The following is a 14295-nucleotide window of genomic DNA, read 5'->3' as shown; positions in this document are numbered from 1 at the left end:
AAGAGCTGTATTTAGCATCACTCAAAGGCAACGAGGCTTAGTGATTGCATAGCATGCATGCATTGTGAACAGCTTGAGTTGAATAAGATCTTAAGCCTCTCTTTTCTTCGTCACACCAAACACCATTTTTTCATTAAACTTTTCTTTTCAATGAAATTGAATCCTACCGTAAAATCCACCAAAAAAAAAAAAGAACAATTTTCTCTCGTTTGAAGCATCACCCGACACGTTAATAAAGAATGAGACGACAACTATTGGTGCAAAAATTACAGAGTGACAAAGTCTTCTTCACTTCAGTTTGTCTCTCCTAGAAGAAAATTTCTACTTCCTTTTCAGTCATCTCTAGAACATGATCTCTAGCGTCCGTCAATGCACTCTGGGGGATTAAACAAACAAATAAACATATTCTCAGCAACCAGAATCTTTCATGACGAAAACATTGGAAATACATGTGTGTTCTTCTTTACCTGTCCAAACTTGGTGATGAAGTTGTTCCCAAGGTTTATCGATGTAACCGTCACATCTTCATTGGCCTTTAGAGCTTGAGCAATGGCGAATGCCCCATCATCCTGCAAACGAGTCAGGATAATAAGATCAAGCCGCTTACAAAAGAAGAAAAGTATTGTTAATGTACAAAGTATCTTCTCTGTTACCCGTATTTCATTGAATCCTAGATCCATGGATGTCAGAGCTTCATTAACTACCTTCAAGCTCCGCGCTAAGCAGGAAGCTCCCTGAAAACAACAATCATTCACAACTGTAAAAACAAAAAACAAAAAACATATTTGGTAGAAATATTGCATATACATGCATAAAACATGCTGAATGCTGATAAAATTTAACCTCATCTCTAAGTCCATTTGCCCGCAAGTCCAAAACCGAGATCGTGTTGTTATATCTCAACATGTCTGCAACATGTTCAGCACCCTTTGCAGCTATCTGCAGGACATAAGAATGAAAATCAAACAATGATAAAAACGAAATAAGCAATTGTGAAAAGTATTCATTTTTGTAAATAAAGAATTAAAGACATGCTTTACCTGGCACCAACCAAGTTTGAGCGTCTTTACATTTCCATGGAACTTGAGAATTTCAGATAATGCTTTAGCGCCGTCGGGTCCTATGGGATTATAACCAACCTCTAACTGAGGAAATAATGACAGTGGGAGTGTCATTATCATCCAAGCTATAAGTGAACAAGGAAACAAAGATGAGAATGATATTTGGCACTGACCGTCGTAATAACTGCATTATCTTTCAGAGCTTGAGCTATCGCATTAACTCCCTCCGCGTGGATGTTATTTCCACCCTAGATTACAAAAATGTATTAGCAGAACAAATAGTTCGATTTAAACGCAAGGTACAAAACTTAGGGAAACTGGAGAAGATGGTCACTTCTCACCAGGTCAATGGTTGCAATCGAACGGTTTTGCTTCAGAGCATCTGCAATCTTTTCAGCTCCCTGAAACCATTGAAAATCGTTAAGATAGACAACAGAGCAAAAAAAAAAAACAAGGTTTTCAGATATTAGAGAAGCAACAGACACAATCCAGCTTCATTGTTATAAATTGTATGTATGTACCTCATCGCCTATATCATTCATGTACAGGTTCAGCCAAACCAAGCTCTTGCTTCTCTTGATGTATTCTGCTACATAGAAGGCACCCTTTGCAGCGATGGAGTTGTTACCAAGATCTAGCAAAGCCAGTTTCCCTGCACACAAAAATGCATCTCAGTATAACTACTGATCTACACTAGAGGCAAGGAAGAGTTAATATAGACGTATCAGGAGTGTTCTATTGAAAAACCTTTGTGGGAAGATAGACCAGCCATTAACGCACGAATCCCTTCGTCCCCAATAGAGTTTCCATGCAAATGAAGTTCCTGCGGGTAGAAAGGCCAAGGGAACAGATCAACTGTTGATGACATTAATTCATTGGTTGTCTTTAATGAGATCAGAAATTACCTTTAAAGCATCATATAAGATAACACATCTAAAGTCTAAACTATGAAATGGTAAACGATATATACAGAAAGGGACATGAGGAAAATTTGTACCCGTAAAGACTTATTACCCTCAAGCCCTTTAGCTAAAGCATTGGCACCCAAAGCCCCACCGTAGTTTCCACTGATACAGATCCATAAATCAGTATGTCAGAGATATAAACTATACACAAAATAAAAAAAGAAAGCCCTCCACTTATAATCCTAAACTCACTTGAGATGTAAATTGCGTATTGTATCATTCTCAGGAAGAGCTCCAGCAAGCCTTGTGAATCCCTACCTCCATTTCAAAAGAAGGGAAAAAGACACAACAGATTAAATTCATAAACATGGGTGATTAATTATAAAATATAACGGTATACACATGATCAGAAAGAACTTACAGAATAGTCAATCATGTTATTATTCAGCTCAATAATCCTCAGGGTTGAATTTCTCTTCAACAACTCTGCAATTTCCTTTGCACCCTGCGCAAGAACATTGGAACTATTTAAAGCTTGAAATTTTTTTCAAGGATTGTGACTAACTTAGGATATTGAAAAACATGCAAAACAAAGCATCTTCTCAAACAAACCTCATCTCCTATATCAGTACTGTTCAGCTGAAGTATCTCGATGCTAGAATTTTCCATCAGTGTAGCGCATAAAGTCTGCCATTACAAGAAAAAACGAATGAGAAACCCTTCTCAGAAAGGAACGTACACACAGAGAATAAGCTCCGTGTTATTTTAGAGCTAAAGATCTAGGCAGACATCGATATGTTCTCCTCTCTTGATTGAACTGGGGATTTTTCTACCATCAGACACCCGGTAATTAAACTTAAAACTACTATATAATATTTCCACTAACCTTAGCTCCTTCATCACCGATAGGGTTTCCAGAGAGGTTAAGAACTTTCAACATAATATTTGATTGAAGAACACCGTCAAAGGCTTTAACTCCTGCAGCTGTAATTCCATTTGCAGAAAAACTGACTTCCTCTACAGTCTGAAACACAAACATGGATATGGTTACTCAATCAACATAAGAATATCAGGACTCTAATGAGTTGGCAGATAACAGATGTGAAAACAAGAGAGAACTATAACCTGATTATACCCAAGGCTCTCAGCAAGAAAGAATAATCCTTCATCTCCAAAGTTGCATCCTGCAAATTAATACACAGATGAGCTATATCCATTGGCTCTACACACACTATCCTGAACTTCAGCCATATCTCGTAATTTTAATAAAGTTGTCTGTCCCGGCAAAGGATAAATTCCACATTTAGGGAAAAGAGATGAGGAATTAGAAAGAGCAAATAAGTAATGTCATAACATTTTAAATCATTCAATGCACCTGACATGTCAACACTTCTGAACGACCTGAGTTCTTTTGCAAATTCATTAAGCCTCTGCTTGGCCTCTCTATCAACCTTTGCAGCAAATCCTTGTAACAAATTAGTACCGGCACCAATGGACCATTTCACTCCCTGTGAAGAAGAAGATTTGTTTTCTCCAGCAGAAGAAGTCTTTGAAGCCTTTGGAGACATGAACTTCTCAACCACTTTCCACAAAACTGTCAGCTGAAAACACAAATTAGTATCCACGATTTGAGAGAAAAAATGAAACTTTTTATCATTAAAAGGATGAGAAAACACAGTAAGTATCGTACCGAAAGTGACGACAGCAAATGAGCCCAAGGGCAAGACGGAAGACGCAATCTGCTGGACTTGAGCATTAGGAAAACCACTAGCCGCCTGTGACTCCTTGTAAACCCTACTACTACTACTACGCTTCGAGCCTCCCTCAGAGTTATACGACGCTTTGATCACCGGAAGTCTCGGACTTCGGTTGAGAACCACCACCGGAGAAACAAACAATCGGTTCCTAGAAACGGAGCTACCCAAAGATTTCGAATTTAACCCAGTCCTTCTCCATTGGCCAAACCCAGAAGAAGCCTTCTCAAAATTTCAATTAGGAAAACGAAGTTAGAAACAAAAACAAAGTGATATAGAACAAGTGATTGAAGAGTAGAATTTTAATTACCTTAGGAAGAGAGTGGAGATTGAGAGAGCTGGTGGAAGAAGACGCCATTAAAAGAGCCAACTTAATTATGCATAGACTCGTGAGAACTGACCTCTGAAGAAGATGAAGAAAGAGGAAGAGAGCAAAGCGACGAATCAGAGAAGAGACGAGACGATGATGAAGATTGAAGAAGATGAAGTTTGTTTCCTTCGCGCTATGTGTGTGTGTGTCTTCTTCCTTTAGGTTCGGGTAAGACCCAACTCATAAACCGGGTCAAAATCGGGTTTAAATTTATGACCCGATAGCTACGAAAGAGACATGCTTTTAGGGTTCATAAATCATAAAACAAAAATAAAATAAATAATGAATCACACACACCTACCTGAAAACAAATTAACATGTGGACTTAAAACTTCCAATTAAGCGCAAAGATTTGTTTTTTTTTTTGTTTCTCTCTTGGGTCTGCTTCTAATACACGCATTTGAGAGATTCCCTCAACTCAGGCGATTATGGCGTTTGCTGGAATCACGACTACTTCAAATCCAACTTTTCTTGGGCTAAGGATCTCTAACACAAGTTTACGTTCTGTGGTTTCTTGTAATTCGATTTCGTTTCCTTGTTTATCATATGTGAATCTCAATCTCAGTAGGAGAAACCGTCTCTATGTTCGATCCACTTCAGTTCCAGGTTCGTCTTTTTGTTTGATTTTACGAAATTTCTCTGCTTTATGTCTTGTTTTTGCTGTTTTGTGTTTAAAAATCAGATTTTTTTTCTTTGAAATTGATGATTTTGATTGCTTATATATATGTCTCCTTTACGTTGAATTGCTTTGTTTACGAGAATATAAAAGAGGCTTTTTTTGAATTTCTCAGCAGCACCTTCTTCAATGGAGGGACTGAAGCCGGCGATATCTCTGTCAGATAATGCACTTAAGCATCTGAGTAAGATGAGATCAGAACGTGGGGAAGATTTGTGCTTGAGAATTGGTGTTAAACAAGGAGGATGCTCAGGGATGTCTTACACGATGGACTTTGAGAATAGAGCTAACGCTAGACCAGATGATTCCAACATTGAATACGAAGGCTTCACTATAGGTAACTGTCCTAATCCTTTCATTCTTATCTAATAAGGTCTTAACTGTCTAAGGGTAAGATCAACAAGTTGGTTTATGGTGTAGTGTTGTAGACTCATCATACTTAGAATATGAATGTCAGTTTCTGTGTGGTGAACCAAAAGAGTTGAGGTTGTTCGATAACATTCGTGAGATAATTAATGTTCTTGGCTAAAGTTTTAGACTCGTGTTGTCAAGTAGATGGTACAGATGAATACTTTGCTTCCGATTTTTGAACTAGTCTATTGTTGTTCTTCTGCAGTCAAGTGTTTGTAACATCTGTAAAGTGAAAGCTCTGTTTTTTCAATTGTTTTGCAGTTTGTGATCCCAAGAGCATGCTCTTCCTTTTCGGAATGCAGCTTGATTACAGCGATGCTTTGATTGGTGGAGGCTTCTCTTTCACGAACCCTAACGCTACACAAACCTGTGGATGTGGCAAGTCTTTTGCTGCAGAGATGTGAACCAGTTTGACATTATTGCAGTAAAAGAAATAATATAGTTATAGCTCAATAGAAAACTTTGTACTATGGTTGTAGAATGCCCAAACAGAATCTGTTAAGTTTTTTTTTTCATTTTGTGATCAAACCAAAATTTTAATAAATATTCAGATTCTCTGATTAAAGATTCATAGAAAACCCAATGATCAAAATTTTCTGGTCACTGTTACAAAAAAAAGCAATTGTTTACATGAACTCCACATCAGGCTCTTCTCTTCTTGTTGGACCTGGAGGAGTGCTTATCATTGCCTCTCTTTTTGGCGGATTTATCAAAACCACTTGGCTTCTCTTTCTTGCTCTCTGATTTGGTGGACTCAATACTTATAAGACCACTTGAAGAGATCTTAGACTTTTGCAAAGCCTCAGCGTCTTTGTCCCCAATTGCAAATTGTTCAAGCAGCTCGGGATCCAACAATTCGTCTATCTTTGCCCTCCTTTGTTCCTTTAAACCCAAACATTTGAAAGTGTGAATTATGTTTCGACCTTACATAGCAACCAAAATAGTATATACGCATGCACAGAAACAAAAGTGATTACCTCGACTTCTCTAGCTCCTTCCCTGAGATCTTCGTCTACTGATACATTGTGAGGTTCAAGCACTCTCTGCAACCAAAAGCCACCATGAATCATTTCAATCAGATATTCATGTGTGTATTTGTTAATTTCCGAAAATGAGGGAGGATATTCTGATTGAGCAAAAGAACACGGAAGTAAATTGTCAACTTTTCCATCTGAACTTACATCTTTCAACCGAGGTAAGGTGGCTTCAATCTCTTTTGTTGCGATTCCATTCAAATATTTGTATAACTTCTTTCCAACCTTCAATAGAAGAGAGTGTATTTGTCCCCTCTCTAACTGCATTTCTCTCTGCAAGTCAACGTAAATATCCAATTTAGAACATCCAGACTCAGATGTGTCTACAAGTTATCTCCACATATGCGGTAAACATAACGCAGCAGTCCAGATCATCGAAAGTTAATTAAGAGTAGACATGCTATACCTCGATGCTCGAGAAATCCGACTCCTGCAAGCCCAAACATAGGAGTACAGATGCTTGAAGATATGACAGTGAGACCGGGAGCTTCTCTTGAAAATAATGATGAGCTAAGGTTTTGCAGATGTCGTAAACCTTTGGAAAGATAACAAAGTAAAAAATAGTTACCAAACCAAACGAAAAGACAGAATATCAAGCTTGAACATGCGGTTGGTATTTTTCTCAATCTGTTAGCAGAATTTTATCACTGTGTAAGTTATTTAAGCAGATTACATGTCCCAATATATTCCTTACGCAGAATAAGTCCGTAAATATTTTCCATAAATTGCGTGAATTTCAGAAAGTTGATCTAACCAGATTGAAGTCAACGAGATTGGCAGTGTATGCTCTGAGTCTCTCCATATCATAAGGTGAAAGGACACCGGCGAGTTTCTTCAAAAATCCATCTGATGAATTCCCCGAAGAATCAACCTCTGGGAAGTTGATCGTAGGGTTCAAGACACTAGACAAAAGAGAGAAATGAATATTATCAACACATAAAGTATAATGTCAAACCTACAACAGTATTGCAGTATAGGTCCAAAGTTGCATGGGAAACGAAAATGATTAGCGCTAACCTCATTGCAAGTTTATAATCCATCTTCTTGAATTTATCGCTCAACAGCTTAGAAAACCTTATCCTGAAATCTGAACAGAGTAGAAGAATTGGCCAAAAACATTAAATTAAAACATGCCATACTTAGGAGCTAAAGAAACAATTGATTTCAGTTAACGAATCAATGAACCTTTATAGAAGGGAGCAAAGAAGCCCAGTTTATCCGACTCATCAACTTCGAATTCTTCGTTGCTTAATGTTAATGGTTTCAGAAGCATACATGTGTGCTCACCAGTCACAGCACTCTGATACAACCATATATAGAAATTGTGTTATGAACTACTAGACAATGCAAGAATAAGCAATTCAGGAGAAAGAGATATTCTCAACTGGTATTTGACTGATGTAGAATGGAGCAAATTTTTGTTTTCCCCAGAAACGGAAAAGGTCCAAAGTAAGCCCAAAAGAGACACCGAGGTAGTGGAGTCTCTCAGGTCGTCGATCACGAAGAGGAACCAGCAAAGGTGGAAGATTGACACGAGGCTTTATCTGTTCCTCAAGCAATGAAACCTATGGGAAAACAAAAAAAAAAAACTAAGTAAGAACTGGAATGCATTATACAAAACCCCACAAGGATAAATTTAAAACAAAATCAAAAACCTTTTCAGCAGCCTCAGTAACTCTAACTGGTGAAGGCTCCACATCCAGTTCATCATCACCTTCTGATATTGAAGCTAGCTGACCCTCAAAGTATCTGCACGTATCAATCAATTAAATATCTGCATGTATTAATCAATTACGTTGTACTTGTAATCATGCATTTACCTGGTCAAGAGGTCAACCGCAGCAGACCCATATCCCATCTACATAGAATGTAATCAAGAATTTGTTAGTCTCTCAGGGAAACCTATAAGATAAATAAAAGTGAGCATCATAAGAAAATTTACTTTCATAGCATTGGGGTGGACTGCTATGCGTACTATACGGGCACCAGAAAGCTTTGGAAAAACAACATCCCGGAACTGTTCACAGAACTTCCATGGTATTTGATCTCCATGTGGTGAATGACCTTCTCTTAAACTTTTTTCGGCGGATTTCCGAGATATCTGTCCTTCGAGACAGACCTGCAAAAATATCAATTTCAATGATTTACATCCAGAATCAATCACATAAGAACGCCAAGATGCATCTACTTTTATTAAATGTTAGTCCGACTAACTGTTTTTCTCCAAAAAAACAATTCTAAAAACCAGAACAGAAAGTAAGAAATCTATACCTGGATAACACACAGAATATCAGGGAGCTGGTTTTTGGTCTCATCAACAGGACCTGTACCAAATAGAAATTAAGGCAATACTCTAATCTGATGATTATCTCTAGCAATGAAAAGGAGGAACAATTGCATACCGAGCAAGACAAACAAATGATGAGCAGGAGCATCCGCCAGAAGTTGAAGATCATTAGGAGAATTCTTGTAGTGAGAAGAGACACAAAGTGCCATCATTCGCTGCAGAATGCCACTTAATGCCTTAACAACAAAATATAGGTAGCTAAATGTACTTGGTTAGTAAAATAAACTATTATAATTACCTGTAAAAACAGCTCGCTGTCTTTGTGATAAGAAAATAAGGTGTCTCGGTTGACATAATAAAGATCACACTGACTTGGCAGAGGATGGCTACAAAAACAGGAAAAGAAAAGTCATTAGATCACTAATTCTCAAAAAAAAACAGTCAATCACTCGTTGGCAAGAATGGGTAGCAACATTTTATCTATTTTGAGTGAAAGATATTTCAATACCAAGCAGGATTTGGAAGACAATTAGCAACATCAAGGCATAGTAATCCATTAAGCCAGGATTCAATTGGATCTCCAGAAGCGTATCTAATAGATTCACTGAGTTCTATTTTCTTGAAAAGGCAACCTGAATCCAAAGAAACTTCAGACAGTCAGGGAATTCCCTGAGATAACGATTCACATCAACTAGAGGGCCAAGGGAAAAAAGGATATCTAATACTACATACTAAAATATGAAAGTAGTAATCAAAAATAAATATGAACACCCATGAGACACAGTAATCTAAAATCATAATACATGACTACTCAGCATGAAGTTTCAGTCGAGTCAACCTTCAGAGACCCTTAAGGCCTGACTTAACAACAAAACTTACGTTCTTGGAAAAAAATATTCACACCAATTCCTCAATCCTAGGCATTGGAAAATAGTTTACTCAAAAAACATAAACATAGTACGAAAATACAAGCAACACTTTTTTCTTCATAAGCCACTACACCTAGGTATTGGAGCGATAATTTTAAAAAGATGAACTTCTATGTCCTTAAAGATAATATTGGGATCTTTACAAAAAAAAAATCTCATGATTGCCACTTGCCAAAAGTAAAAACTAGATGTAGCATTTACATACCAGAAAGAGAGCCTTCAGCACCAGTAAAAGGGGCTCGGCTTTGCTCTTCTAACTGTTGGAGGAGTTTGAGGGACAAAGATCTACCAGTACCCTCATAGCTTTGGCAAAGAAAGGCAAAACAAACAAAAATCAGTAGCCTGACTGGCCCAAATTAACCACACCATGCATATTAACTTTCAATATTTTGGTAATGTAATTTACTCCTGTTTCCCATACCCACTGACAGTAGATGATAAGAAAACTAGGTAAGGGCCAAGTAGAGACTTCACAACTGGCAAAGGAATAGCTGCCGCTTCATCAATAACCAACAGCTCCACTTGTGAGAGCTTCTCGTGTTCATGTGGTTGGATATACTGCATGAAAACAAAAAAAAAAAACAGAAAATGAAGCAACTTAGTGATCGACACAAACTACGGCTAGTAAAGAAAAAGAAAAGAAGGATTGAACAAACCTGGATAGTTTGCCTGTGCTGCTTGAAGATATTTATCCGTACGATTGCTTTATTAAAGTCAGGATTCACACTTCTCACAACATCATATTCAAGATGTTCCTACAAAATATATAGTTGAGGATAGTGTTCAGAAAACTATATCGATATCTCGAATTAACACGCAAAACACTCTTTCTTGTTCCTCAATATAGTGCATATTTCCAATCTATGACTACACCAGCAAACAGGCAACGAGATGGAAGAAGCCCAACATGAAAAATTACTAGAAAAATGCCTCATACATATCCAGAAGAAAGAAGTTCACATTACCTTGTATTCAAGTGCATCGAAACCTTTGCAAACAAACTCGAATAACGTTTTCAAGTTATCTGGGCTTGGTGCTGTTACGTAAATATTAGAGTACCTAACAGCAAATAAAATAAAGTGCCAATAAGATAGCAAATATTATTGGAACATACATGAATAAATGAGTACAATAACTCAAGCCTACCCAGCAGCGACAGCCCCTGCAACAGCTAGACCAAGTGCAGCAGATTTTCCACGCCCACGACTAGCAATCAGAGCAACAATGCTGCGGAGGGTCTTATCCAGTATTGCATCAAAAAACGTGACAACAGCTTTACCCTAGAAACGACAAAGCACATATTCAGTCCTGATTCAAAGTGATGTTATCTTAATCCAATGTAACAGGTGACTAAACCACATACCTGATCCAATGTACAACACTTATTAATCAAAGGACCAACAGGAAAATCATCGTTTAGTGCATCTTTCAAACTCTTCAGGTCTCGTTCTGCCTCAGAAAGCCCTTCCGAATCCTTTTATTACAAACACATGAAAGTAAAAAAGTAAAGATGCTAACTAGTCTGATGAAATACAAAAAATTTTAACAACCCATGGAACAAAAATTGTGAATCTGTTATAAAGTTTACCTCCGTTGTTGGAACTCGAGTTATAGATCTGATATGAGACGAAAGTGGCAATATATTAAGCTCATCATCCATGACAACGCATGCTTTGCAAGACGCTAGTGATAACAGAAATCGCTCATTGAAACGTCTGGACGCTTCAGAGTGTGACTCAGTTCGAAATCTATCATGCACATCCTGATATGAATAGAACGAATCATGTAACTTCAAATAAGTAGTTAAGTAACATAACTACGAAAGTCAGTGTCAATACCATAACCATGGTGCAGAGACTGGTAAGTGAAGCAAGCGATTGTAATAGTAATACAACTAGCCCACCCCCTTCAACCGTCTCTATTGTTCGTGCTAGTAGATTTGGAGTTAGAGCTTCAAAATCCTGAATGTATCAAGAAACAAAATTAGACGTGAAAGAAAATAAAAATATGAGTAAGCTGCAGCAAAAATAGTTCTTCTGCCATTATCAAGAGTACCTGTAAGATGCACATGCCAAAAGTATTCCCAAGAATTCTTTCAGAATCCTTGTACAAACAATGCGTGACATCTCCCACATCAAGAAAAAGAGAGAAAGCGTCAAGTTTTTCAGGATCCAATTGTCCTCTCTCCTTCATCTTCTTCAACTGCTTCGAACGTTTCTTATTGTGACTGCGCACAACAAAACCAAATTCCATTCTTAAATTTTACAACCAAGTTATCCACAGATATTCCACAACTATTCGTAAAATATTTCACAAAGTGAGGTTCCATCATTCTCGACATGGCTCAATCAAACCACTAATAACAAAGTTTCAAGTAAAAAGCTTCAACTTTGGCAAATATCTTATCCATTCAAACACAAGGTTGATAAATATCGAACCTGCTAATGTCGAGTCTGTTCTTGTAGCACCATAAAACACTTGTGTTGGACTTGGCCACCGATTTTGACAAAATGTGATGAAGATTAACTATCTATTAACATAACGAATTAGAAACGCATTAGACTTTGATCCCCGAGGAGAAAAATGCAAAGTATAAATCCTCGATAAAAAAGCAATATTTTACCTGGTCACGAGCCTTGTCACCAAGGATGACAAACATGGAACGGTGTCTGAGTTTAACACCGTTTTCAATCAGAGTCCTAATACGTTCGTCTACCTTCTTCCTCATCTTCGCTACTAGTTTCTTCTTTGTTTCCTAACCTTAAAGCCCAAATCAAAATTCAATCAAACACAGCTTATTGTAAAGCCAAAGTCATAGGCTTTGCTATCAAATTGAGAAAAAAACAAAACTCAATTCGAATAAAGTTTGAAGCTTTCGACTACAATACTTACGCCCACTAATTCCAATTCCTTAATTGTAAAACTAAAACAGAGAACGAACCTGAAGGATGATGGTGAGAGAAGCGAGCAAAGAGGTGGTAAAGAGCAGCTAGCTTTGATATGTGTCTCTGTCTGTGGCAACCAAAGCAGAGAAGCGCGCCCTAAGTCAACCGTCAGTCAAAACCTTAAAACCCTAGAAATCAATTCCCGATAACCGACCGGTTTGTTTCTTTTTAATATTTTTTCCGGTTTGTGGTTATCGATCGGGTTTTTACATTTCGAGGTTTAAACCGAATTGGGAAGCCACAAATCAATACCATGATCAACGGTTAAAAGTTAGTATTATTTTATAACTTCTTTTTTATTTTGTAAGATAGTAAAAATTATGAAAAGTTTAGGACTCTTTTACTACAATTTTTATTGTATTTTTTGTCATAGACTATTTATTTACTACAATTAAAGTAATTAAAAAAAAAAAACAAATTGATGCCTGCACAGTGCACACGACGTGAAACGAATAATTTACTGTTTAGCAAATAATGATGAACGCAAATAGCCAACTCTGCATTAGATTAAGCTTAATTTATATTTTACTTGTCACTTAGTACACGTCTTCTAATCACGTAGTTTCTGGAAGAAATTAAGATCTCTCTGATGGGTGCTCCACCAAATTAAATTTTATAGATCAACTGATTCATTTATAAAATCAATTTTACTTTCAAAAACTTACATCTAACGCTAATGTAATTTTAAATTAGATCAAGAATCATTCAACTAATATTGTAACCGATAATTCTTGTCCTTTGTTTTACGTAGAAAATGATATTTGTCCTTTTTATAAGATAACAAGTACACACACAACAACACAAAGGAGTCTTTCAAAAGATTACACCAGATATAATAATTCAAATATAACAATTAATATAAGTATTGCGTTATGTATAGTTTTCTTCTTGACGGTCAAACATAACGCTTCATAATGACCAACCAATAGCTTTTGTTAAATACTAGTAAACCTTGCTTTTAAGAAAGCAATAATGCCAATAATAACAATAATAAAAGTTATAATGGAGGCATATATGACATTTTACTAAATTATAATCCATTTAATTGAAATAATTATATAGGATGGGTGGTACAGATGGCGAAGTTTTGTTCAACTAAATGTTTAATCAATTTAGATCAACAAGCTAACCTTACCTGGCTTGGATCTATCCTTGTCTCCCACAACATTAGATAACATTATCCCTTCTTTAAATTAACAGAATATCATTTCGAAATTGATAATTAGTGTTTCCGTTATTTAATCAGTAGCTATCCTCCATTATGATTATACATGCGCTATGATAACATGTTGCATGTATGCTAATAAACATACTAAAACTCTTATGTTAGGTGGCAACTTAATTTTAAAAAAAAATTTAGGGAAAATTACGGTTTTCGAAACTATATCTAGACAGCTGCTAATTAATTATGTCCTCATTCTATAGCGCTCCATCAAAAAGGATCATCACTGTAATACTTGTGGATCATCCTAGTCCACGTAGCTTGCACTTCTTCCGCCAATGCCACTATCTCAATTGCAACCACAAACAGACCACACCATGCACGATCAATATCTTTGACATTTATCATCATAGGCAAAGGGATTCGAGCAAAGTTATCTCATCTCTTTTACCAAAGATGGAGAGGACGTCATGAGTAATTAAGGTATACGAAAACAAATAAGAAATTACATGATTTTATGTCAGGAAAGATCATGTATTCAAGTATTTTTGTTGCTGCGATTCAGAAAATAAAAGAAAAAAGGAAATATGTCGGAAATCTACAAAGTCCAAGTTGGTCGAACATCGCTCGTATTTTTTATGTACTCATATGCAAGGTGAGCGACGTTTCAAAGTTAAACAAAAACATATAGTATTACCAAAAATAGGAAACATACGAATTGGACAATAAAGGAAAACCTTTTTAAAATAAAAGTAATATAA

The 14295-nt window shown here is 36.7% G+C and overlaps 3 protein-coding genes across 6 annotated transcripts; 1 reads left to right on the top strand and 2 right to left on the bottom strand.

Annotated features, from left to right (window-relative positions):
- Positions 1–101: 101 nt before the first annotated feature.
- LOC104755266 (uncharacterized) lies at positions 102–4389 on the bottom strand. Its single transcript, XM_010477615.3, has 18 exons — positions 4031–4389; positions 3657–3942; positions 3342–3560; positions 3092–3150; positions 2853–2990; positions 2579–2653; positions 2388–2471; positions 2219–2280; positions 2059–2128; positions 1809–1884; positions 1583–1713; positions 1403–1462; positions 1235–1309; positions 1041–1145; positions 844–939; positions 654–734; positions 468–569; positions 102–376 (listed from the first exon to the last, which is right to left on the bottom strand). The coding sequence occupies exons 1-18, from the start codon at positions 4076–4078 to the stop codon at positions 308–310; spliced, it is 1836 nt and encodes a 611-aa protein (XP_010475917.2). The 5' UTR covers positions 4079–4389; the 3' UTR covers positions 102–307.
- LOC104755264 (iron-sulfur assembly protein IscA, chloroplastic) lies at positions 4328–5742 on the top strand. 2 transcript variants are annotated; one of them, XM_010477611.3, is made up of 3 exons: positions 4328–4696; positions 4885–5103; positions 5439–5742. In XM_010477611.3, the coding sequence occupies exons 1-3, from the start codon at positions 4519–4521 to the stop codon at positions 5579–5581; spliced, it is 540 nt and encodes a 179-aa protein (XP_010475913.2). In that variant the 5' UTR covers positions 4328–4518; the 3' UTR covers positions 5582–5742. The 2 variants fall into 2 exon arrangements, with proteins under 2 accessions (XP_010475913.2, XP_010475912.2); XM_010477610.2 differs by having other exon boundaries at positions 4337–4696; positions 4882–5103.
- Positions 5623–12558, bottom strand: LOC104755265 (RNA cytidine acetyltransferase 1). 3 transcript variants are annotated; one of them, XM_010477614.2, is made up of 27 exons: positions 12369–12558; positions 12051–12187; positions 11866–11957; positions 11483–11654; positions 11266–11388; positions 11016–11189; positions 10791–10901; positions 10574–10707; positions 10393–10486; positions 10084–10182; positions 9849–9985; positions 9633–9730; positions 9007–9130; positions 8797–8884; positions 8614–8713; positions 8483–8535; positions 8154–8330; positions 8032–8069; positions 7867–7960; positions 7597–7776; positions 7397–7511; positions 7229–7298; positions 6966–7113; positions 6618–6746; positions 6359–6484; positions 6155–6220; positions 5623–6059 (listed from the first exon to the last, which is right to left on the bottom strand). In XM_010477614.2, the coding sequence occupies exons 2-27, from the start codon at positions 12153–12155 to the stop codon at positions 5820–5822; spliced, it is 3087 nt and encodes a 1028-aa protein (XP_010475916.2). In that variant the 5' UTR covers positions 12156–12187; positions 12369–12558; the 3' UTR covers positions 5623–5819. The 3 variants fall into 3 exon arrangements, with proteins under 3 accessions (XP_010475916.2, XP_087351783.1, XP_087351784.1); XM_087495657.1 differs by having other exon boundaries at positions 12051–12182; positions 12369–12475; XM_087495658.1 differs by having other exon boundaries at positions 12051–12182; positions 12320–12453.
- Positions 12559–14295: the final 1737 nt, after the last annotated feature.

Source organism: Camelina sativa, chromosome 17 (assembly GCF_030686135.1).
Source record: "Camelina sativa cultivar CO46 ecotype springtype chromosome 17, ASM3068613v1".
NCBI classification, from domain to species: Eukaryota; Viridiplantae; Streptophyta; class Magnoliopsida; order Brassicales; family Brassicaceae; genus Camelina; species Camelina sativa.
Note: the sequence above shows the minus strand (reverse complement) of the source record. Positions and strands in the feature narration are given on the sequence as shown.